The 25920-nt window shown below is 39.9% G+C and overlaps 1 protein-coding gene across 4 annotated transcripts in view; it reads right to left on the bottom strand.

The window, feature by feature from the left end:
• LOC101165086 (cilia- and flagella-associated protein 337) overlaps window positions 1-25920 on the bottom strand; it is a 30954-nt gene extending 5034 nt beyond the window's left edge. The window contains exons 1-8 of one of the 4 annotated variants that reach the window (XM_020708424.3): window positions 12523-12730; window positions 11410-11732; window positions 11214-11313; window positions 10723-11031; window positions 8357-8530; window positions 7791-7874; window positions 5834-5926; window positions 5588-5759 (exon numbers count right to left, since the gene is read on the bottom strand). In XM_020708424.3, the coding sequence (XP_020564083.1) occupies window positions 5588-5759; window positions 5834-5926; window positions 7791-7874; window positions 8357-8530; window positions 10723-11031; window positions 11214-11294 (913 nt within the window). In that variant the 5' untranslated portion in view covers window positions 11295-11313; window positions 11410-11732; window positions 12523-12730. Of the gene's footprint in view, window positions 1-5587; window positions 5760-5833; window positions 5927-7790; window positions 7875-8356; window positions 8531-10722; window positions 11032-11213; window positions 11314-11409; window positions 11733-12522; window positions 12731-25764 lie in introns of those variants that run through there. The other 3 variants (XM_078929619.1, XM_004075881.5, XM_078929620.1) reach the window with 3 other exon arrangements.

Raw genomic sequence — 25920 nt, 5'->3', positions numbered from 1 at the left:
ACTATTGATGAAACATTTTAACACAAGAACAATTTTAACAAAAAGAAAAACTCAAAAAGATCTGACATTGACCCATATTTCTTTTTGTTTTTCTTGCATAAACAGAAGAGACTGGTCACTCAAATATGTTAAACTTTCTTTTTATTGAATCACACACAGCAGGAGTCAACTACAAATTAAACATTTTTCTGCCTTAAACTTTTAAGTGTTGGATTGTCCTAGTTTATGAGTCGACATCGAGAGGAACATACCAGACAAACACATAACGTTATAATCCCAAAACAATAAGCAAAAAGCTAAACATGTACATGTTAAAAATTAAATGCTTAAATTAAATGTTCCTGTTGGAGTAATCTGAAAGTTTTCTTTTTTTTCACAGTTATACTTCAAATATCTGGATCATCTGTGTGATGTCAGTCATTTTACGAGATGCTGCTGTTACTGTAGCATCTCTGAATCCTGTCCTTGTACCTCAGTAAAAGAAAATAACATCAATGAAAATACTGGGAAAATGTAAATATTTTTAACATCAAAATTCACAACAAATAATTAAAGATATTAACGTGAAGACATGTTGAAAATAATTGAATCGAATTACTGGAATTAATAAAAAGTATCACCATATTTATATTCATATATTTTATTTTCATTCTTTTAGTACTTACCGGTAAAAAGATAACAGAGGACTCCCAAAGAGCGTGTTAGAACAGTTTAGCAGCGTGCACTGATTTGTTTCCTACAGATTTCATTGAGCTGCATGCCACTTTATGTGGAGAAAAGTATTAAACAAAAACTATTTCAGTTATTATTTGTTATTGGTTTGGACTGAAATGTAACCCCATACTATGATAGTAGCACAAGAAATGAAAAGGGGTGTGATGACACAGTCGTTGAGGAAGGGCGAGCAGATATGCCTCGATCATCTGGAACTTCTTGCAGTCTGTCACAAGAACAGGCAGACGGCTGGATCCAAATGCAGCAGGTTTATTAGCTCAGCTAAAAGTCCACAAAGCTAAATCAGGGTCAGGCAGACAGGCTTCAATGACAGGCATGGGAGCATCAGCGGAGAGACAGGGGTAGTCAGAATCCAGGTGAGAGTCAGGGCAGGCGGTATAGGCGGCAGGAAACAGAAGATCAGGTCCAACTACAACACTCGGTGAGGAAGGCAGAATGGCACAAACAATATTTCTGCTTTAGTGCTTAAGTATGCTGTGGTTGATTGAGGGAATGAGAGTCAGGGGGGTGGCATCCAGGATGTGTGTTCTGGGGATGCCGGGAGCTGCAGTGTGGCTGGAACTCAGGACGAGGGGGTGGTTAGTGGCTCAGGTGGTTGAGCATGTTGCCCAATGATTGAAGGGGTTGGCGGTTTGATCCCCGCTGCCCCCAGTCATCTGTTGTTGTGTCCTTGGGCAAGACACTTCACCCTCCCTGCCTCCAGTGTGCCTCCACTGGTGTGTGAATGTGCATGAATGATCCTGGTGATGGTCAGAGGGGCTGTAGGTGCGTACTGGCAGCTCTATCAGTCTGCCCCAGGGTAGCTGTGGCCACATCAGTAGCTTACCATCACCAAGTATTAAGGAGGAGTGAATGAAGAATGGACACACATTGTAAGCGCTTTGAGGGTCTGGAAAAGTGCAGTTAAATCCAATCCTTTTTTTTATTTATTTTTTTAAAGAACTCAGGACACAGTTCCTGCCAGTGACCACAGGGGGAGACAGAGCTTACTTCTTACTTCTTACTAATTCTGACACAGACAGGTATGGTAGGTCAACCATTTAGTTACAGGTGTTGATTAGTAAGTAAGGTAATGTGGCCAAAAACAGAAAAAAACCTTTACTTTGTATCAATCTGTAATAGCATAATATCCCAAACTACTTTAAAAAATACTTTTAATGTTTTACAAGTTTCATTCAGGGTATATTTGAAATAAGTTCAGTAAGGTACTAACATGCTAAAATGTATTTAATAGTGAGTACATATATACATGTTGATCTTGTACATGTCTTTTGTTATTGTCATCCTAATCAGCGGAAAGCTACTTTGATGAATGAACAGTATAATTTTCCTTATGTATATTTGGTCTTATTTGTAAAGGTGAATTTTTGTGACATTGTTTTGCTACCAAATTAGTAGTAAAATCCAATTCATATGTATAATTAAGCAAAATAAAAATTCAGTGTTATAAACTCAATGTCAAAAGAATTTGGACTCTGATGAGACTACATTTCCTCCATAGTGTCGCCATATTTGTGCTTTACAATGAAGATGGAAGGATGTCAGGTTTGTATGTAACCTAATTGAATATGTAAATGTATTTTATCTTGGAGTTATTCTTACACGGATTACTAAATGTTTCCATGCAGGCATAATAAATATGTTTGTAAAAACAATTCAATTCAATTCAATTTTATTTGTATAGCCCAAAATCACAACAACAGTCGTCTCGATGGGCTTCGAAGTAAAACATGAAATCAAAAGGATCATGAATACAAAGAGTTCAATAGAAAAATACTAAAATGAACTAACAAACTAACTAAGCTATACTGGCATCCCTGCCCTTAGACCCCCCTTCGCGGTAAGGAAAAACTCCCAAAAAAAACGGATTCCGGAAAAAACGAAGAAACCTCAGGGGTGCCCACATGAAGGAGGGATCCTCCCCCAGGACGGACAGGCGATTTACCAGAACTCTTAGAGAAGAATTAACTTATCTAAATCTACAACTACATATATAAAAGTCTAGCAGACGAGCTTCATCCAGCCGTGGTTGTGGGGACAGTCAAAGGCGCGAGTCGAGCCGGAGAAAGGAACCACATCCAGGTGTAGGAGCAGGAGCAGAGACGAGGTACTCGGTCAGGTACAGAGCAGAGACGAGCCAGAGATGAGCCAGAGGCAGGATCCACAGCCAGGCATTTGTGTTTTTCCATCACTAGTTGTTACCTGTTTGAATTTATTCGTCATTTACATGACACCAAAGTGAATAAAATGGGCAACAATTTGCTTCAGTTCATCAAAAGGAGCTTCATGAGAAGAGTTTCTGAAAACAAGCAAAGTCTGTTTTTTTGTTGTGAAAAAGATTGCAACACCTTGCTTTTTTGTTGCTTTGTAGATAATCAGGTGTAGAAGGATGTGGAAAATCTATTTGAAGATCTAAAAACTGGAAAACCTTTTTTACACTCAGTTTATAAAACTTAGTGAAAATGTAGAAATTTAAATGAAATAAAAGCCCACTTTGAAGAAAGTACACAGCAGAAATGACTGGAAACAAACTTGAACTTCTTTCCGATTGAAACATGTCTATCCGTTTTGACACGGCATTGTTTCCACATTCGCTTCTTTTGATTAAAAATCCTTAATCCCTGCCGAGGCTAAAATCAAAGCATTAAAGGAAGGAAGGGTAGTGACTGCAGCGCTGCTGCAGAATGAAGCAGCCATTTCACAGGCGCTCAGCACAGCATAGAATTAGTATGTTTTCATTTGCTCACTGGCATTACAGAAAACGTAATAGATCTTGCATCACCATCTATCTCAATTAACAAGCTGATTGAGGAGAGCTAAGTTGGATGGCACGTGTCTCCATTAGAAGCTGCTTAACCTTCAAAGACTGCACAAATAGGGGCTGCATGTGAGCTGGCATGTGACAGTCACAGGTCAAAGATCAGCCGCAAAGCCAGGGAAAATAATTACATGTGATTACACTTCATACACCCCATTTTTTCCCCCTCTCCTCCAATCAAAAGATGGCGGTTTTTCAGACACAGTCAGTAATGAGATTTTCCTTGTCTCACTCAAGTACACAAATCAGACTGTTTATAATGCAGAGACAGATACAGAACATCTGCTCAAGCCACTTTCAGGCAGTTTTGAGGTTAATCAGGCTTTTAGTTAAAACAGGAGCTGCAGAAGACTCCGGATCTTCTCTGATTCCGCGGCACTTTCTTTTTCTACATATTTAGTTGTCCATTGGTGTCAAAAACATGTTCACAGACACTTTTCCACACGTCCCCGTGCATGTCCTTCCACGCTCTTCCTGATTTCCTCTCAATTTCCTTCAGTTTTTTTCCTCTCTAACCCCTCCCCTCCCCTCTCTGGTGGCCTGAGAGCCCCAAGGTTTGGCGGTCTGCATTACCAGCCATGTCTAATGGCGCGCAGCACATTCATACTACAGGGTAAGAAACTTCAAAGGAGCAGCACCAGCACCCCGGAGGTATGCAAACACACATCCTTTTCCTCCTCACACTAACAAAACCCCGCACAGAAAACCTGAACGATAACATTTTACATCCACACACAGCGTATAGGATTTTATTCACCCCATGTCTCCCGCCGTCTCCTCCCCGGTAACGTATTTTTCTTGTTCCCGCATTTGTTGTGGTTATTTTACAGACTGTGCGCTTTTTGAATTAGTATTGTTTTCCCTTTTGAGCCGAGCCGACTCTGCTGAGTCATTATCAAACAGCCCGATAACTCTTCAGAGACACTGCTTGAATGATGCAATCGAGATAAAACTAAGTGTCCTTTTTGTTACCCTCGCTGAGCTGAAGTGGAAAATCTCGGCGGGCCAGGCATCGGACCTCTGATGTTCCGCCGGCAGTCAAAAATCTGGCTGTAAAGCAAACGACTCAGGACTTGCGCCAGTGACACACCCCCCCACCCCCCCCCCCCAACACATTTACAGCATGTTGCATAAGCAAACTTGGTGCTCATTGCAGGTGTCAAGGTGAAAAGTGTGTGGGTGTCATCTTAGCCGCTCCTTTTGTGTCATTTGCTTTCACTTTGTTCCAGAGATCAAAACCCACTTTGGACCCCAGGCTCTGGGGGAATACATTCATGTGAAGGAAGCTGCACCCATTAGCCAATCAGAAAGTCTGGCGGCTCTTCAGCCTCTGATTACCAGAATGATTACCGATGTTAACTCATCCTGCTGGGTCTCTCAGCTCTACACATCATCATCCTCAGCTGCCATTATAAGATGTATTCAAATGATGACAACAAATATTCCTCCACTGATCTGAGCTATGAACACATTTTCGGTGTGATTTAAATATTCTCAATCATTTTTATCATCAAAATTGCTGAATTTTGCATATTTCCTATTCAAATATAGTGTAGTTGCGATCGACACATCCCGGTTTTGTTCAGTCTACCTAGGGCTGAGTTTAACAAAAAATAAATAAATAATTCTGCCCACTTTTAAACCATGTGGGGCCCACTTGGGCTTGCTGGCTGGGATGTAGCTGCTTTGTGTCTTGAACGGAGGCTAATTGAGATTTAAAGCACAATCGGTAGTTGGAAAACATTGGAAGTATATATTTGCAAAACTAACTCTGTAAAGCCCATGACCCCAAAAGGGACAAAACGGGTTTAGAAGATGAATGAATGAACTCTGAAAGGGTCAGTGCCTCACCAGACACAAACTTCACCGCACATCACTTGAACACATGTGTGAGCATTGAAAATTGCAGAGGGACTTGACCACAAGGAAGGAGTCAGGATATCTAAAAAGTGCATTCAAGCTTATGAGAGCATTATGCAGTCATCGGGGATTCACCAAATGGCAGGTTTGTGGCTGTTGTTGTGTGTGAAGCACCTTTTCTGACCCAGGCGGGGGCGTGGGCTTTGTGAGTCTCCATGCGGCAGCAGGAATGTCTGCCTTTGACAAGCTGATCCCAGGAAACCACTTTTGCTGAGTCAGAGTCCAGCTGCAGACAGCGGCTCTCAAACAAGGAGGTTTGAGCCGAGGTGAAATGCAATGCACTGACCTGATAAAAAGAGGCGAGTAAAGTTGAATTCATTGTTGCATACATAATTTTTTTAAAAGAATGATGTGAATCACCTGTCCTCCAGTGTCCCCTATGGTCAGGACAGCCTGGTCAGCATCACAGGGATCCATCCAGTAGTCCAGACACCAGGGAGCAAACCTCAAACCCTGCACACATTCACAAAGGGATGCAGAAATGTATGAGAGGCCGCCTGAGAGATAATTCAAACTTCATACTCACAGATACCATCATACTCTCACACACATACCACTATAGTCTTACTCACACAACAGTATACTTTCATATGCACAATCATACTCTCATACAAACACTACTATACTCTCATACAGAGGGTAGTGTTTGAGCTGCAAATCAAATTCATGCATGCGCACAACTATTCTTTGTTACAAATACAATTGTTTTTACTTACAAATTATATTATACTCTTGTGCATATTCCATAGTTTTCTAAATAGAGCTAGGGTGTTTAAAAGACTATAATTGTCTCAATAAAATACAATGATTTACAAAAGTTTGGTGTATGTTGTTGGTGTATATGTGAGGGGATAGTACTATATGTGGGAGAGCATGACTGAAAAGGAAGTTGCTTTGATCAAACAGGAAGGAATCTTAAATGCTCATTACCTTATTGGTTAATATGTTTAAAAACAACTTCTCCACTATCTAACTTTACAGCTTTATCCGACCAGTGATAAACAACTATGGCATACTTACTTCTTTTTCTTCTTTTTCTTCTTCACGGGCAGGTTTTTTTGGGGGTAATGAAGCTGACATTACTATATTTTTTACTCATGCACTAAGATGTGTTCAGGAAATTATGAGAGAAACTGACAATGTTGGACATAACAGCATGCTAATGAACAGATTATTCTTCGAGCTTACTGGATATGCACGGACAATTTCTATATTTCTCTCAATTAGTCCGCAACTTGAAGGGGGTAACAATCCAAGTTTATGTGTTCTGGATGAGCTGCTTGAATGTTTTTCTTCCATAATAAATTCCTATGAAAGTTTTATTTCATAGTTTTGTTTTATTGATTTTTTTTATTTAAGTTTTATTTTATTTTGATTTCGAGGTCCATCTCCCGAAATGCTGATACCGTGGTGAGGTCACATGGTTGACGCGGAGTCCAGCTTCGGAGGACATGCTGCTGGCGCTCCCTGATGCACCTGCTCTAAAAATCCGCCGCATTTCTTGCTGAACTGCCTCATTAGAAAAAGCCCCTGTGGATGGCGGCTGCCGACTTTGTTCCAACATTTCAGACATTGTAGAGGCAACAGTTGTGGTGTTTAGGATATTATTTAGCAGTCCTATAGCCTCACTAAGACGTTCCCGATCCGCCATTCTCCAATTTTTCAAAGAAGGGTGTGTCAGGTCCATCATTTCGCGCCGCTTGAAAAATAACCAATAGCAAGCTGAGAATTTAGTTCTATGTCCGTTTTAATCAAAATAACTTCGGTTTCAATCAAACTCTCTTACATGTTCTTCTTGTCATACCATATCATGTTGTTTTGCATTCACATTTATTTTGTCACTTTGTTACACAAGTATGTTTGTATGTGCAAAATGATACTGTGGAACATGTCAAAGTATTGAAGTCTCTGTGAGCATGTATGAATGTAAATACAAGAAGATATGACTGTGCTTATAAGACAGTATATAAATACTTATGAGAGAGTACACCAATATTTATATAAGAGTATGATTAGGCGAGCAAGAGAGTATGGAAGTATATGAGAGAGAGTATACTGTTGTGTGAGTAAGACTGTAGTGGTATGTGTGTGAGAGTATGATGGTATATGTGAGTATGAAGTTTGAATTATCTCTCAGGCGGCCTCTCATAGAAATGAATGCATATGGAAACTCCTCATTGCATGGAGTGCTTTTGATAAATGCTTAAAATACAGAGTAATAATTAAAAACATTCTAATAAACTCAAAATATATATATATATTTTTTAAAAGTACTGTGCAGACTTCAGCAGAGTATTCTGAGGTGCAAACATGTTACCTGAAGTTTATACTTGCATGGAAAGTCTTGTTTGGATCTCAAATCATAGAAGCAAACCTCCTCACATGTGAAAGACACAGCAATCTGAGAATGACAGACAAGTTCAGTGAAAACAGCTCGCTCCATGAAGGGATTTGAAGATTATCTAGTAATTTACAGGCCTTGTAATTAAAGTGTAATGTGTTTGAGTTTCCTGGTGTCTGCTGTTTAAGAGAAAATGAAAAGAGATCACAGAGCTGCAGATCAGAAAGCTTCCAATTAAGGACAATTTATAGTAAAACTGGAAGCAAAACACAACGGCTTCAAGTCTTCAGTGCAATCAAGCAGATCCCATGATCAATAATTAATTAACTAGGGAGGGGGGGCTGTGAGGGTATCCCTCTGAGAATCCCAATATCTGCTCTAAAAACTTTTTTTTTTTTTTTTTTCCAAATTTGATTTTTCAGTAGAAATTCAACATATTATCGAATGACAGCAGGTAAATGGGCATAAATGTGTCAAAACACTCATGCACTGCAGCAATAACAGATATGAAAAGTCAGCTTGGGCAAAATTCCGAAGGAAACCTTTTGCACGTTTTGCAGGAGAACCACATCTGTGACCCATAGGTCCCTGGATGCAACTGTGCTGTTTTGCAGACGACAGGTGGAAAGAACGGACAGGTCCACTTCTTGCCACAGGACCACCTTTCCTCCTTTGCTAACAGTCAGATACTGATCTGAACTCTGCAGGTACAACACCTGAGGAGAATAACACAGAGGAGAAATAAGGATTGAAGTTTTTACAAGCCTGGGACGTTTTTCCAACATGCTTCTTTTAACTTTTTATTTTAAACTGTGTTTTCTATTGTTGCTGGTAACATTGTACTAATAAAACCAAAGTCCATTAAACAAGAGTTTCTCTCTAAATCTTTGGCTTATTGGCTGCAAGTGAGTAAAATGGAGCAGACCGCATTATGTGCTGCAGCCAATAAAACAAGTAGGAATCAATGACTTGCAGAATTTTATTAGCTGAACTGCAGGAACAAAACTGGGATCTGGAAAACAGTGATGCATCTGCATACATGATGAAAGAGAGGCTGTCATTGGCATCAAGGTCAGAATTGAAGCTCCTCCTGCCATGTGTTAAGTCGTCTTCTAAAACATTCAAATTTCCTGATTAAATAAAGCAGCTGAGTCACAGATCCAACATGTTTGCAGGAGGTATTTTAAAGACAAATAAAGCCCACCATGATTTAAAGAACCCTGATACCAAATCGGTGTTCTCAGCAACTTTTCTCTGTTTACAATGAAGCACGATGGACAGTTTCATGCAGCTTAACTTCTAATAGATCCACATGAGCTTTATCAAATGGTCAACTTCTTAAAGCAGACAAAGAAGTGTGCGACCATAAGCCACATGTGGGCTGTTTGTTTCAATGGAGCTAAGACTGCAACTCCATGATTGCCATGATTGATTTGGAATGTCTACGAGTGAAAAATAGGGCAATCTTGTATGGGGCATGCAGGTGGCCCGCACTGAATAGCAAGATTGTAGCCAGTAAAGCAAACATTTCTTCTACAGGCATGCTGCGGGATGTCGCAGCGAAGACTTGAACAACACGGACGGGTAGTGTGAAGTAGGTGCGTTGCAGGCGTCCTGTGGACTGCCCAATAAGCCTTTTAGTGCTGTACATGTGATAAGTATGCGCTTCTTGTAGCCTTTTGTTAAAAATGAGGAAAATGATAGTACAGAAGTTTGTATTGGCATCCTAGGGGTGTCCTTTGGACAGCTACGAATCCCCTGCACATCCCCTGCGTGCGTCATTTGTGGACGGTCAGTAAGGAGCCAGCACTCACCCCTAACTATCGAATAAAATGGGCACAGTACGACAGCATCCCCCATACATCATTAGTGTGTGCAACTTGTAGTAACCTCCTGAATACTTGAAGATTCAACTACCACACACGATAATTGCACATTCCATTGTCATGGCGTCACTTGAAGTGGCCACAAGAGCCAAAAAGACACTAAAAGAAACCTGCGCTTTGCTTAAGATTCGGCCATTCCTGTCAACAATGTGACTAAGGCTTAGCTGCGTTGCATGCGATCACTGTCAGATGCTTTGGCGAATCACAGCTGTTGTAGCAGGTGAAGGCACAGCAGTGGTCACAACATCCTGGTTCTTTAGGGTTTGTGCAATGCCAGAGTGGAAGGAACGGATCGGAAGATGTAAGCTATTGCTTAACCCATTAAAACCCACTGTGACACCAGTGTAAAGATCAGAAATATGTGGTATACCACTTGGTCTGTGGGACGTTTCAAAGAAGCGCTCGGATCTTAAAAAGTTAAAGAAAATTGGGTTCTTATGGGTTAAGGTTTTGACAACATTGCTGGTAGATCATTAACCAGTTAATGGTGTCATCAAAATACAAAAAGTGATCATCTGTATTTTTGTGTGCTATTTCCAATTAAATTTCAATAAATAAAACCTTTTTTTTAAATAAGCGGCGTTGGCTATTGTGTCCCCGATTGAGTTTATCTCCTTTCAAAGGTCAAAACCTTCTAGCCATGAGCAAAACAACTGACAAAACATTCTAACACTTGGACATTCTTTGAGTTGAAAGATTAAAGCGGAGAGTTTTCCATTTATCCGTAGCAGTCGGCACTTTACGGTAACTCCTGCATTTGCATATTAATTGATAGATGTTAAAGCGGTCCAGAGTCATTTATCTGGAAGGAGGTGCGCCATTTTGATGACCGAGACTCTAATACTTTTCAGCGTTTTGCAGTGTGTTTAATAACACCGATTTGCCTTCAGTCAGCAGAGTTTTTGGATCTTCAGTCGGTGAATGTGAGAAAGCTTTCAGATAAAATGCTGCTGTGGGTCACAGGTTTAAAATGAGAAACGTGTCCAGACCACCAAGTCCCTGCAAGGTCACAGATCTTTTACCTTCTGCACAGAGTCTCGGTGTGGACAGGTCAGGGTGCGCCGCGGTTTCCATAGAGGCACGTTAAAGTCTTTGGTTTGGTTAAGTTTCCTCCAAGTCTCCTCCAGCAGAAAAGAGCACAGTGCTCCCCAGTCGACGTGGCCCTCTTTCTTCACCTCATCACTGCTGTGGAGGAGGCTGCTGCTCTTCTGAGTGACCACAACGCTGTCGAACAGGAGGCCATACTCCTGTTTGGATCCACGGTCTGCTGATCTCCAAGCAAGATGGATGAATTCCGTTCTGGACAAGGAGCGGGGTTTTCCTGAACAGTCCTGCATGTGAGATAATCAGGAGTAAGTCAAAGCACAGGCTTTTGTTAAATGCAACTCTTCCCAGCAGGAGTGTTTAATTGCACTATTAGAAGTGCAAATGAAAGCACTTCTATCTAACAGTGTCTCTTTAAAGCAAAGTGTTCAATAAAGATTTAAAACATTGTGGTAAAAATTTGACTTACAACAAAAATGCTCTGCAAATGCATATAATCCTTAGCGTTCATGCGGCTTTCAAGCTGCCCCACCTCCACCGCCGTTCCCATGGTTACAGCTCAGGCCTGCCTGCCAATCAATCATCAACAGACCAGACAAAGTCAGAGACATGAAGTACGCTTGCCGTTTCTTCTGGAAATCCCCGTCATGTAAAAAGTCTCTTACATTTCCTGTTGTTAGATTTCAAAACAGCATGTTCTTGGCTTGAGCGATCCCTTAGTAACCTTTAAAATCTATTTCACGACGGGTTGTCATGGCACAGTGGTCATAAAGCCAGATCACAACGGTAGAGGGTTGTTGTTATTTTTGTTGGCTCTTTCACTCAATCCAAACGGGCTTGTGTGGAACAGCATGCAAAGGTCTTTCATTTGCACCCGGCTCGATGGCTTTTGAAGGTGAGTGAATAGGCCTCTATAAATCAGGCCTCGGGAATGGTTCAAGCACGCCGCGGGTTGCCAAGGCCTCGCCAGTCTCCTCTTTTTGTCAGCCTGCGTCATAGAAAAGCAGTCAGAACGTTGACAAGCAGCGTGAACAAAAGCTGGGATTTGGTAAATTAGGCTGTGCTGCAATTAAGATGACAATTGAAGTCTGTGAGAGAGATGTGCAGCGATGAGATTTCTTTTCAACATTGTTAGACACTTCAAAAAGCAGCAGAGCGAGCCTGATACCCAACGTTTATGAGACAAACTCATCGAGTGAGGCTGGAGATGTAGATGAAAGGCGTGTAATGAAAGCAGAAATCAATGCTTTGCTGCAGTTAATATTGTTTTTTTTACGAGCCTGATTAACCACACTGTGATATTGACATGATACTTTAGGCCACCTCTGATTTGCATCCTGCACAACGATGTGTCTCTGCAGCTCCAGGAAACAGGGGGAATGGTGGGATTTGCTGCACTGTTTGTCCACGTTTTGTTTATGAGTGTGATCACTTTTAATCAACCACATCCTGGCTGTTTCCAAGCAAACTACTGGCACCAGTCTGGGATGTGACGAGACAGATGCAGTCGTAAAGGGGTGCTACGTCCTGTTTGACTAAAAATAAGACCTTTATCATCATGAAGAAAGAAAAAAACATCATAAATTAGCACAAACCTGCATGTTAGTCAGGAATCTCATATATTGAAGCTGATGCAGTTTAAGAAAAGGTGATTTTAGCTCAAGGTTATAAAAAAATTGCTTCTACCCACACAATCTCACACGATTATGCCAACATTTCTAAACATAAAGGTAAGATAGAGTTGAAATAAAGGTTCTTCGCTAATAGGAAATCCAAACCTTCCAAAATGGGTCGTTTCATCTTCTCAGCTCCGAGCAAACTGTCCCTGAGTCGTCGTGCTCTGAGGTGCTGATGCACACGTGTGACATTTCAAATAAATCCTAATCCTCCGGTTGGTCCATCTTTGTCTTGTCAGAAAGAAATTCAGCCGATTACAGCCTGAGCTTTGTGTCCACAAAGACGTTCATGCGAGAGGCAATCAACGGTCGCCCCGTCTGCCGCGCTCACACACCGACAGTGTTAACCAGCTGAAGCCCAGACAGTATCGAGGGCCGCACACACAGTCCTCACTCTGAAAGACTCTGCTGAAGTTTCCAGGCAACCAAGTATTCAGAAAGAGTTGATTTCGCGAGCTATTGTCTGCATGGAGCATTAAGAAGCATGCAGGTTTATTATTGTGGTCTTTCTGCTCCCATTCTGGGCTCAAAAGGGAACACACACTGTTTTACATAAGGCTCAATAGTAGCCAACGGTGTCTTCCTTTCACAAACCTTTCTTTGGAAAACAATAAAGAAAAAAACGACTTCCTAAACTTGAAACAAATAAACCGTCCGCTTGGATGCCCACAAACTATGCATTCAACGTGGATTTTCACGTTTCCTTCCCATCATTCCTGCCTCAGTGACCATATCCAATCCGCGTGAGCCTTAATGGTCTGGAATAACTTGAATGGGACGATTATGGCAGTCGTCAACAGTGACAGGATCAGAAAATTAGGTCTCAGCAATTTCAATAATAAAGCTTTAAAAATTAACACTATCACAATTGGATTACAGCAACATAGGAGCCAGTGCAGAACTCAAAATAGCTCAGCACAAATCCACCATGGAAAATCCACTATTATACAGGGAGAAGAATGAAGTTGCTGGAATGGGGAAAAATTGGTACAGATCGGAGCGCTAGAGGAGGTGCCATCGAAGAAAAAGAAGGCAAGGGCAACTGAGCGGAAATGAAGCACTTTGGCTCAACAATGCAAATCTGACGGGAGACCCACTTTTGGAAATCCCTCTCAGAACTCCTTCATTTATAGTTTAAAAAAAAAAAAGAAAAAAGAAACGGCTTTTCGTCTTTGTGACTCTGGAAGTTTCAAGGAATTCCAACACTTTATTTATTTATCTGTCGTCTTTAGTAAGTATCAGAAAAAGTTGAATGCATTATGGAAACACTAGTACAATAACATATTAATAGGTAGAAATTGCACTTTCGGTTGAAAAGAAGTCTTTATTATAGCTGTTTATTGTTCACATTTTATTGAATTAGTGTATTTCAAACGAGAAAGATAAAAAATACACAAGTATAATGTTGAACAACAACATTCACAGTTCAAAAAGGCCTTTAAATGAAGTTCTTGATCTTTTTTCTTTTTCTATTTTAACTTCATCCAAACTCAAAATTAAATTGAAATAGAATGCAAAAAACCTGGGTTTACTTTATAGCAAAACAATCAGGGGACACATCCACCTACTTTGATTTAGTATCTGGTCTGAACAGAGTGTGCATCATTTTGTATCCAAACATTGATGCTTTTTCTGAGCCAGAAATACTTTGTTGTTATGCTGTTAATATAATAGATGGAGCAATATTTCTAAAAATAAAAAAACAAAAAATGTCCTACATTTCTTAAAAAAAACCTTAAAAACTAAATCATTCCCAATTTTGAATAGACTACAAACAAATAAGCAAACTAAATAATGTGATTTCTTTCTAAAAACATCAGAAAGATTGATCAGAACTCCAAATGTCTTTGGCAGTTTTTGATGCTCATGGTATGACCTTTTAGGGGCTTTTACATCTGTTAGACCAGAGGGTCCCGGCCTACATTTTTTTTTCTCATTTATCATCTAAAATTTAATTTTTTGGAAAACTACTGGATTTTGTCCACCACATCCGACTCATTCTTGACACACGTTTTCTGCTACTTTCTTAAAGCGGCAGCGTCGACCGCTAGATTGAAGCCTCCAAACTAGCAAAGTTAACAAAAAAGAAAGTTTATTTTTGCAGAAAATAGTCAGTGAGGTAACAGAAGAAGAGTCTTTGACTTCAAAATAGAAGAAATCTGCATCTAACAGACAAACAATTATGGATTTATGACAATAGTTCTTCCCACACACCATAATAATAATGCATAATATTCAGCAGCCAGCTGTCTAATGTTACAAGGATGCTGCTAATAAAGCTGTTGTAATGGTGGATACACGTTTATTTAGAAAAGACCAGTTTGTCTGTTTTCATCTGTTGTACCTTATTAGTCGGACGAGGTCGAAGATGGCCTCTGAATTTTTTTGCTTCCAGTTTGACAGTTATGGGTCAAGGGAAAAATCTTTATCACATTTTTAATTGGTGCCTACACGAACCTTTAAAATTTTAAAGCAGCTACAGATATTTTACGGAGAATGAAGCTGAACTTTACCTCCGAAAGTTGAAGGGAAATTTGAAGCTTTAAAAAAAAATTTTTAAATGTATGCGGACGCCCCTCTAAAAACTGCAGCAAAAAAAGAAACTTTAAAATAAAGATTGACTGTCAGCATGACATTTTCTGGATTTTCACCAACTTGATCTTTCCAGAAAATATGCAGCCTCAGAAAATCCTTGTTTTCCGGTTTCTCCTCTTAGAAGGGCTCGCGCTGGTTTCAGGGAGAGACTGCACGATCGCAGGCTGCTGCAGCCTTGACGCCTTGCAGTCTCACGTTGGTCTGTTGGGCGAGCCGAGGTTGGCAAAAACATTTATCACTTTGGAAACAAGCGTGACAGAGAGAAAAGGACACGCGTGTCTATCACACAGCAACCAATCCATGGCAACAATATTAGGATTGATCCAGGAAACACTTTGATCTGGCTGGAATGGAGAATGTCAGGCTTCAGAGAATACAAGCCAGCATGAATTCACAGGAAATGGGTCAAGGGAATTATTCGGCGCTGGTGGATTTGATGGAAGTGGGACTGTGATCAAACAAACGCCATTTACATGGTGCTGACGCTCAGCGTGTGTGTGGGTGTACAACCATTAAGTGTGTGGGTGGATACAGAAAAAGAGAAGGCCGAGACGGAAGAAACAACTAAAATAGGGGAATTGTACAGTTTTCGACTATGAAGTGGGTATTGAGGGCATCCCTGAACTTTTTTGAGTATTTCACAAACTGTTGCAGCCCAGCCAATAAATGCAGACAGATTTTCAGCTCCGTTCATTTCCTTCTTTTTTCCTCCTAATGTATTTGCTCGCGTGTCTGCTCTTATCCTGGAATTTCTTGAAGACTGTGTTAAGTGTGCAGCAGCTCTGTGATGGCTCCAGCAGTGTGTCTGTGGAAACGCAAACTTGTGACAGCGAGAGCAAGATCTCACAGTCTGTCTGTTTGTATCTGCGGTCTTCTGAAACAACGCTCCTTTGATCGCACCAGTTGTCTCCGTTCATTTCAGACTTTTTACAGACTCACCTTCAACTTCCTTCGTCTTCGTGTGAGCTGGAAATCTCTGGTTTTCTAACTTTCATTTCCTTCCGTGGCGCTCGTTTTATTTCTAAGCCCTTTGCTGAGTAAGTAACTCAAGCAGTGGCTCGCCAGAAGTATTGAATTCAATCTAAATAATGGCAAAGTGGGCCAAGTCTCACATTTTTCCGGATGTGCACTCCTGTGCGCATGGACAGGAATTCGCCCAAATGTCTGCTGCCATTCACAAACTATTCAATCATGCAAGTGTGGTTAAGGTGCATATTTTAGTGTTTAAATTCCCTCTTTGGTCATCTTTTGATCTATTGTAAAATAGCTCCTAGTGGTCTTTTAGTTTATAAATATGCAGTTTTTAGCCAAAATGAGAGAGTGTAGTTTTCCAGGACATCATTTCTGCAGAGTAGCAGTAGTTCTGATCTGAACTTCTTCATCCACTAAATCGTCTTCAAATGGACACGCCATGCTGCTTCACCTCTCTGAAAACCAATTAAGCTTCATCTAAACTTGCTCCAGACCAGGTTATGTTCAGAGCATGAGTTGCCATGGCAACTTGACCTACCCTGAAACATACGTCTCTTTCTGGAACCGAAAGCTGAGGCTATCAACTTCCTTAGCCTCAAACTTATCGTGGGAGCTAGCATAACCTGCTTCCTGGAATACCCCCCAGCTCTTACGGTGTGACCATGACTGTGGAGTAAATAAATGGGTTGGAATACCCCATCATAGTCCATCAGTTACTATCATTGAGTCCATCGTCTGAATCAAGTCCAGCTGGAATGCATGCAAACTTTTGGTTGACAGTCAAATAAATTATTATTAAATTATTGTTGTTTCAACAATGTCAGGACCTTTACTACTGCAAACAAATCTCAGCAGCTATGAGGCAAAATCCACAACAAAATGAAATGAACTAATGTTCACAGAGCAGACTGCTTAGATAAAAACATTGTGTTTAAAAAGGGCAATTTTTTGGGCTCAAGAGGAAATGAATCGCTCCTGGGGTAGCTCATGGGGTAGCTAGAAAGGCAACCCCACCCCCACCCCCCTCGGCTTCGATTACAAATGACCTAAAGGAAGAATTGCAGACGCTGAAATGTGATTAATATTAATTAAAAACGTATTACAGTACACTAAATGCTTTATTTTTACCCGAATCCAACTCAAGCAGATTAATATTTTCGTTAATAATGGAATAAAAGCTTTCACGTTTGAAATACGAGCAGGACAAACAATAACAACAAAAGTTTCAACTCTATTTAAGCCCATTTTTGACATAAATTTAAGTGTCTGCTGCAGATTTTAACGTAGCTTGGAAAAGTCATCCTTTCTTTTCAGAACAATTGGAAGACACACACCCTTGGAGATTATAGTTGCGTCCGAAATTGAGTAGTTGGAATCCACAATTCCAAAAGCCAGTGCCCTGGACATTCTCCAAAAGTCTGCACGTGCATCAATGCTCACTAGATCAGCGAATACACACCACATTGCATTGAGGGGTGCATTCAGATATATAGCCTACATGTGAGTTCCTGGAGTTTTGGAAATTAGCCTCCTTTTAGCACAATAGGCAGATGCGGCCATCTTCATGTTTATTCTTTATAAATGAAGAGCCTGGTCTCCAGGCCAAATCAACAACCGGACTCTCCCAGAAAAAGCTAGACTGTTTGCATTATCCTCACAGCAAACATTCTAAACCTCACCAAATGCATGTGTCTGAATATGATTCAAACCTTCTCCGTATATTTAATTAAAGCTGTGATGGGTTTACAGATCATATCTCAAAATAATAATAATAATAATAATGGTAGAAAATACACAGTTTCAATAAGCCCAGAAAATTAGCAGATGAAACTGGAGTATAGAAAAACATTTCTGCCAGCCAAACATTTGGAAAATCCCATTAAATACACAAGGCTTTCCCTGAAACAGACATTATCCAGAGGGGAACATGTACTCTAAAACTATAGTTTTCTGTATTTACAGATCTTTGGAGACAATGCAAGCTGTCTTTCTTTTGCAGCCTCACAGACCTCCATACCATCAAAAATACTTTTGAACTCCATTCTGGCAACACCCCATAAGTTGTCCCTTCTCTGCAGTCTGGACACATTTGAAACAGTTTATTTTCCTGACATTTGCAAGGTCTTTGTGATTTGATGATGAGAGAATGGGTTTCTACAGTTTCACACATTTCTTTTCGCATATTTTACAGGTTGGAGAACCTCTACCCATCTCAAAGCCTGAAAGACATTAATTTTATGGCTAATCATATTACAGACCAGAATGCATCAACTCCAGCAATCATTTCACATTTTTATGGGGTTTTTTTTAGGCATCTTTCCCCTTTTGTCAATTTCTTTGGGTTCTGTAGCTGACATAACATTTTTTACAGAACTTTTGGGCAGTTTAATTTGGAGTATTTTAGTTTTTATACTTCAAAACTGAACAAGTTTCACATCAGAAAGTTGCAGGTAAACAGTTAAATGTGTTTTACTAATTTCATGAAAAATATGTTGTAATAAGTTCTCTATTTGAATCTTTAGATTATTTGAGTTTTTTTTTTTTTTTTTTTTTTAGCTTTTATTTCCGTTTCCAGCCAGTGGCTTTCAGCTATACCTCCTGCAGAGCCGTCCTAAAACCGTACTGACAGCTAAATGGCTTGTAACTGAGCTAATTGACAACAGCATGCGCTGCTGCTGTTGCTGCTAGAAAAGTATGTAACTCCGGAGAAAAATGAAGGCAGTATTTTAGGGAAGAGAGCTTTTTTCAAACTGTTAACCACACTGGTGGATCTCATGTTTCAGGCTCATGCCACAGGCAGCCTTTTTTCACCACGTTGATGATCAATCCTGCAGCTTTTGGAACCAAAACAGTCTCTGTGAATCTCAGTCTCTGTGAAAAGAAAGAAGGCTACATCATCTACTGCAAACTTTCTTCTTTATATTGCTTTAAAGTGGTGGCTGACTAATTTCTCTATAAGTAATCTACAACAGAAAGCATGTTGCTGTCATAAACACCCAGGAGAAATTTTAAACGGGATCCATGGCAGATACAAAACAGTCATACCATTTCTTACTTCTTGGTCTCCAGCAGGCCTGTCTTGTCATTGATCTCATCTGCTATCGGGCTGATGATGAGTTTCAGAGCTGAGGGTAACTCAGCGCCTCATCTGTCAGTCACAAGCGCTGAAAGAACCAAGAGGAAGCCAATAATACTTCTCTGAAACTCCTTGGAGATGAGCTCGTCAGCGCACATGCAAATGGCTCTGTGGGATGCTGAAACAGAAGCAATCAATATCTGTGGCAGAAAAACAAAAGTCCTCATCACAAATGTAAAAACTGCACAAAAGATCAAGGAAAGAAGGAGTGTGTGTGTTTGTGTGTGTGAGCATGCACACTTTAAAGTAGGTGTTGAGTTTGTTAAGGGAAAGTAAGATTAAGGTAAAACTCGGGATTTGCCGCGTTAGAGATATATTTAAAATTCACCCAAACTGTGTGTGTGTGTGTGTGTGTGCGTGCATGTGTGTGAATTCATTACTGCCATCAATCACTGTACTGGCCAAATGGAATTCAATTACTGACAGAAACGGGGGACTGGATGAAAAAAAAATAAAGAAAAAGCACCTAGTTAATTTGTGGAGAAACATCTCCCCCTGGTGGACAATCACGTTTGTGCAACACAAAGCCCTGCAAGACCAGAATGCTGGTCTACACTTCTACAGGTTTCTTTCTGATGTTCATTAATGCCGTTGTTGATGTTTGTTATTCAGACTCTATATTCCTCTCTCTTGCTTTTGAATTCACTCAGCTTCCACCTTATTTGCTGCCTTAAAAAGCACGTTCAGACTTTGGATTTTTCCCCATTCAGAACAACTTTGCTTCTCCCTCCCTTCCTTGCGATAAACAAACACACAGCCTTGTTGAAGGATTGCCGTCAGATTTTGGCATTTTATGGCACCTCGTACCACTGCTGCAACCCACTGAGCTGCTTCTGTCGATAATTCAAGAAAGTAGAAAGGTGAGAGCAGAGTTATTACACCAGAGATGGCAGCTTACACAAAATCGAAACAAACAGACAAAAAGAAATCAGCCCCTCACAAAGGCTGTTCTCCAGGTGTGTGCTACAGATAAATTCAATCTGCCCAGCCGCAAAGCTCTGACACAAAGACACACAAGCATGCGGCAGTAGAGCGAGCAGCACAGCTTACCTTGTCATGCTCTTTAATCTCACTGCAAAAGATCAGAGAAACCAAACTTTGCTCACCAACATACTGGAAAAGTTGTGAAGTGTACATGTGACGTACAAGTTATGAGTTTCTAAGAGTAAATGCTGCAAATGAGGGGTTATAGCAAACATTTATGCAACCGCCCAAGGGTAACTTAAGGCAGTGTTTTTCAACCAGTGTGCCGCGGCACACTAGTGTGCCGTGGGAGATGGTCAAGTGTGCCGTGAGAAATTGCCCTCATTAACTGATCTAAAAGCAATTACCATCTCCAGGAAATCAGCTCTTTGTTCATCCAAACAGGCCCTGATAAAACACTGAGAAGTTAAGAATATGAAATATCATAAAATTATTTTTTCTTTGTGTTTATATGATTCTATTAAAGACATTTTGATAAGAATAACGGGATACCGCGATTTAGCTGCAGCTATAACTGTGCAAGGAAAAGTCCCGCCCCTTTAACCGTCTCCACCAATCATTCTTGAAGGCTTAATCACATGTCATCAGTCTGACCAATCAGAAGTGGTTAAAGTATTCACTTCCTTGTTACGATTTAGCGCAAAAAAGTCTCTCTGTTCTAACAAAAATACCAGCTAAAGCTCGTCTTTAGCGGTGTAGCTTTACACAGAATCTGGAATCAGACTGGAACAAGTGAACAAAACGATGAAGCTCAAAGACGCTGGTCTTTCTGCTGTCGGCGGATTACGGGCACTACATCTCCCATGATGCCGTAAAGTGACTGTCTTAGCGCACAATGAGTCTCTTCTCTTAACGTCTTAAAACTACGAACGCACATCAAACAGTTTTTGAATCTTTTGACTTAATTTTTAATACATCTTTTAGAAAAAACAGCTGCAGCTTCCAGCTTTTTCTGCAACAATTATCACAAAAATGCATGTGAGATTGCAGAGCGGCTGTAGATCAATACAGACTGAGCTTTTTCTTTTTTTTAATTTATCTATTTTTTTGGATGCTGGTGTGCCGCGGGATTTTTGTCAAGGTTAAAGTGTGCCGTGGCTCAAAAAAGGTTGAAAAACACTGACTTAAGGGTGCAGTATGTAAAACACAGGCATGTCACGCAGATTCCCAATTCTTTTAACTCTTCCCTCCAAATCTCGTCATGAGGAAATCAAACAATCAGTGTGTAGTTTTTTGTCAGTATCCTATGGGCATTTATGAATCACGTGCACACTCTGTGCATGCAGTCATTAAGGGGCCACATCGCACCTTACTGTATATTACAGAGGGGCGTAAGGGCAGCGTACCATAGGATCACCCATACGTCAGAAGTGCATGGAACTTACATCATAGTTACTTCAAGATGCAATTACCACATGCACAACAATGGTGTGTTCCATATCCATGGCCATACGAGCCATAACCATTGTGCTATCCTAGGCACTTTACCATTGGGAGTTGGGTCATCTAGACCCACTAGACAGTGCTCTGAACCTTTTTTCTTCAATGATTTGTGATCTTCACTGGTGTCCATGGATGACATGAAATCTTTCCACCTTTATCCACCTTTGTCATGGTAGGGAGAACACGTCAATGTAAGGGTGGGGTCATCTAAGATAACTCAAGGGTTAAGGGAACTGCAAGACACCTGAACTCCCCTTAAGATGTAGCCGCTCCTATCTATGACCCTCCTTGGGCAAAGAAACACAAAAATCTGCAGCATCCGTATGAGAGGTCTACAGGTTTATGTGACTAGGTTTAAGGTAGTACTTCACAAGTACGTTCAAAAGTCTAGAGCAAGACAGGGACAAGATGTGAACAAGAGAGGATCCTGGAGACGCTGACAGCTGAAGACACAGACAGATGCTTCGGCGCTCTTTGAAAGCAAACTCTTCAGCAAGGCCAGTTCCAAAACTGCATAGCTGCATGCCTCAACTAAAGCTGAATAGGATTTAAAGGGAACTAAAAAAGCTGAGAGCTGCACTGCATCAGAAACAGACACGATTCTCAATGGAAATCAGTGGACAGAATATTTCTGAGAACCAATGTCGGTGAAAACAGTTAGCGGCTGCAACCGCAAATGAAAGTTATAACTGGGATATGTAAAAAACATATAAATGAGCTCCCTAAGTGCTGCTGCCGTCTCCAGGTCCAAAAGTAATTTAAAATAGACCGAGGCAAAAACAAAACCGACGTTGGTTCTGATGAATAACAATATGAACTCTTTGTAGAAATGATGAACACTGACCCCCTGTGGGTAAAGAGGTGTGGATCTATCTTTTACGACAACGTGTGGTGTATGAGTCATGCATGACAAGTGCACGTGGGAAAGCATGATCATGACCCTTTGACATTTGACACATCCTTTTTTAGGAAACTAATAACTTATGTTCTAAAAGGTCAGTGTACCATGTTACAGTGTTAAAATATGATTGAAAAGCAAACAAAGTAGATGTTTATAGTTCCAATGAACGTTGTTTGTGGTGTTTTTAACATGTTTTTGTGGCATTTTTCTGATGATGGAGGACATTTGTAAAGAAAGTTGAGCTTATATTTAGATTTCTGAGTATTTCTTTATTTGAATTGTTGTGAATTAGGAAAAAAATCTGTTTTAAAAAAAGAGCGTATACGTTGGGCGGATCCAAGCTCCCTGCTCTGCTCTATTCTGATGCATTCACTTGCAGACAAATAGATCCATGTATGTCTTTGTTTTCCTTGTCTGAGCTGGAATCTGGATCAAAACTGGACGGCTGGATAGCTGCAATATTGCACGCCATTTTTGTTGCACCGGTAATGTTAGGTTGGGGGGTATGAGGGGCTGGAAGCTAACAGGAGAGTGTGTAAACAGAGAGCTCTCAGCAACAGGGAGGAGAAGAGAGGGTGGGACTGGTCTGCGCCAACGGTCGAATCCACAATTCAGAGGCACACTTTAATGAACTACTGCTGCTCTGCAGAAGCTATGTCCTAGAATACAAGACAGATTTTTTGCTTTTGTCTAAAAACTTTAAAACATACCGTAATTAAAAGACCACTGGGAACGCTTTGAGAATGTATCAAAAGATGATCAGAGTGGGACTTTAAGGAAATGTCAAGGACACCAAAAGATTGAGGACTCCACAAAAAGGCTTCTGAGGGTTAAACCAATAATAACTCTAATTAAAGACCTCAAAAATAGGAAATTCAGTAAAATTGTAGTTTGAATAAAGAATAAATAAATAATGAAGTATTTCAACAATATAGAACAGGACAGGTTCTGAGAAACAGTATTGCAACATATATGGTTTTTCTACAACTGGAATTGAGTTTTCTAAATGCAGTGACATTGTTCGTGGTATGATGTAAATCTGTGCGTTTGTCATTCAAGGATTGCAATTCAGCCTTAATAAAAGTATTTTGTCCACCCGACAAAACATTTTTAATTTTTATCACTCATTTGAAAAAGTACGCCCAGGAGTAAACACACCACTGATTTGTTGCAAGTAAAAAAACAAAATCAAATGCAAGTCCTTCAAACAAAGCAAAGAAATACATTATTGAACATTCTATTAAAAGGAAACAAAGACTTGGCAAAAGAAGCAGTAGAGCAAACCCATCCCCCTTCCCCTTCCCCTTCCCCTACCTGTTGCTGAGAGCTCTCTGTTTACATAATCTCCCGCTAGCCTACAGCCCCTTATAACCCCAAGCTAACATCACCAGTGTAACAAAAATGGTGTGCAATATTGGAGCTATCCAGCTGTACAGTTTTAATCCAGATTCCAGCTCAGACGAGGAAAACAAAGACGTCCATGGATCTATTTGTCTACATGTGGAAGCATTGGAATGGAGGGCAGCAGGGAGCTTGTGGCCTGCAGTAGTAACTTGTATGTCACACTGAAAACTTTCTCCAACGGCAGTGTGTGTTCGTCCTATTATACAGATTTTATCACACCAAATAACTCATAAGGAATGACAGAATCACAGAGGAAGATCGGGAAAAGACAGATCAACACTAGAAAGCAAGCAGGGTGAACCCACAGAAGAAGGGATTCTCTAAAAAGTAAAACAATCTAATGCAGTAGATTTACATGGGAATGCTGCCAACTCATTAAATATTCTTATTTTGAAAATGGTCAGAAGTTCTTTCTGCTTGTTTTATGAAAATGTTAAATAAAAACGCTGTTTTTTCCCGGACATAATTTACTCGAATCTAATCTAATCAAACTAGATTTATAAAACACTTTTATAATAAAGGAAGTGCTTTACAGAGTTCAAACTTATTTCAGACTTAATTTCAAAAAAGAAAACCAAAAACCTTTACCTTAAAAAAGCATAAAGACAATATTTCTTTCCATTATAGAACAGCCACACTAGCATCAAATTTGTGTTCACTGCTACTCTCCGAGACAAAAAACTACCAAACTATAAATCTATAAAACTGCAGCTCAAATGAAGCTTTCAGGCCGATAAACAGAGAACACAAACCTTAATGTGTGTCTGCTTTTAAAGCCCAGCCTTTTCAAGGTAAAACACTCAATATGGGCTAAAACAAAAAAGATACAGTTAAGTAACTTTTAAAAGACGTTTTTTTTTAATCTGTTTATGTTAGAAGTCAGCCAGTAGAAAAAAAATATATGCCTCCCTGTTACACCACTGTTTGGTGTGGCTTCAATGATCTTTTTCTATGGTAAGGTCATCGATGCTTTTATGATGTCCTAGCACCGGGGACCAGCTTGTTCCTGCTTGTTTCACCCTTTGGGGAAATTTAATACTGCTTTTTATTTATTGTACTGTTACTTGTATACAAAAAAATATGAATTATATTTCTTTTCTGGCATGAATAAAAAAAAATTGAAAGAAAAAGTAGCATTTTTCCAAATATGTATTCTTTTTTTTTTTTTTTTTTAAAGAGGCCTATAAGACTTCTCTTTAAAATAAAATACTTTACACATGAAATGTCCAATGAAATGTTGAAAACTCCAGGAGACTAATTCTACAGATTATGTGGCAGATGTTTTAAAAAAAATGTTTTCAAGTAACTGAATAAGGTATGGGATAATCAATGATTGAATGATGATGTTTGTCAATCACATCATCCAATCAACGATGTCCTTTAGTGCCTACCTCTTTTGTTTGTTTGTTTTTATTGTGTTTCATTGTTTTCCATTTCATTTTGATTTCTGGAAATTCCTTTTGTTTTCTGTAACGTTTTATTTTTATTTTGTTTCTTTTGTATGTATTTTTTATTTTATTTTTTGCAATTGTGTTTTGTTTATTGGTGTTTTGATTTCAAAAATGTAACTTTTTTTCTATTAGTATTAATATTATTATTTGTTTTGCTTTTTTTAATTGGCCTTGTGATTTTTATGTTTTGCGTTCAGTGGTGGGATTTGCCTTTTAGGGCCACCATACTCTTGAGGTCAGCAGAGATGAATGCCATACATTTATAAACTTAACTAATTTAAACTAAATCAATGCTAATTAAGGAGCCCTTACTTCTAAAAACTATTATCATTGTATTTTTCTCTTTAGCCAGAGCGCCACTATGGAGGGGGAAAAGAGCCTCATGTGACTCTCGAACCTCAGATCACAGAACCATTGCTAGCGTAAAGTGCAACCAGGACAACACAAACTGTTCCTACCTCTAAAATAGGATTCCAATCGTTACAAAAATCTTCCTTTGCCGCGTTTCCTCGTGTGTCACATCTAACTTGGTTTCTTGAAAGTGGCATTAAACTGTAAACTCTGGGTGGAGGTAAACCGAACAGGAGCAAAACGAAGCGGGGTGACGCAGCAGT

Source organism: Oryzias latipes, chromosome 13, assembly GCF_053564925.1.
Source record: "Oryzias latipes strain Hd-rR chromosome 13, Olatipes_Hd-rR_3.1".
Lineage (NCBI taxonomy): Eukaryota > Metazoa > Chordata > Actinopteri > Beloniformes > Adrianichthyidae > Oryzias > Oryzias latipes.
This window is presented reverse-complemented; position numbering and strand designations above follow the sequence as displayed.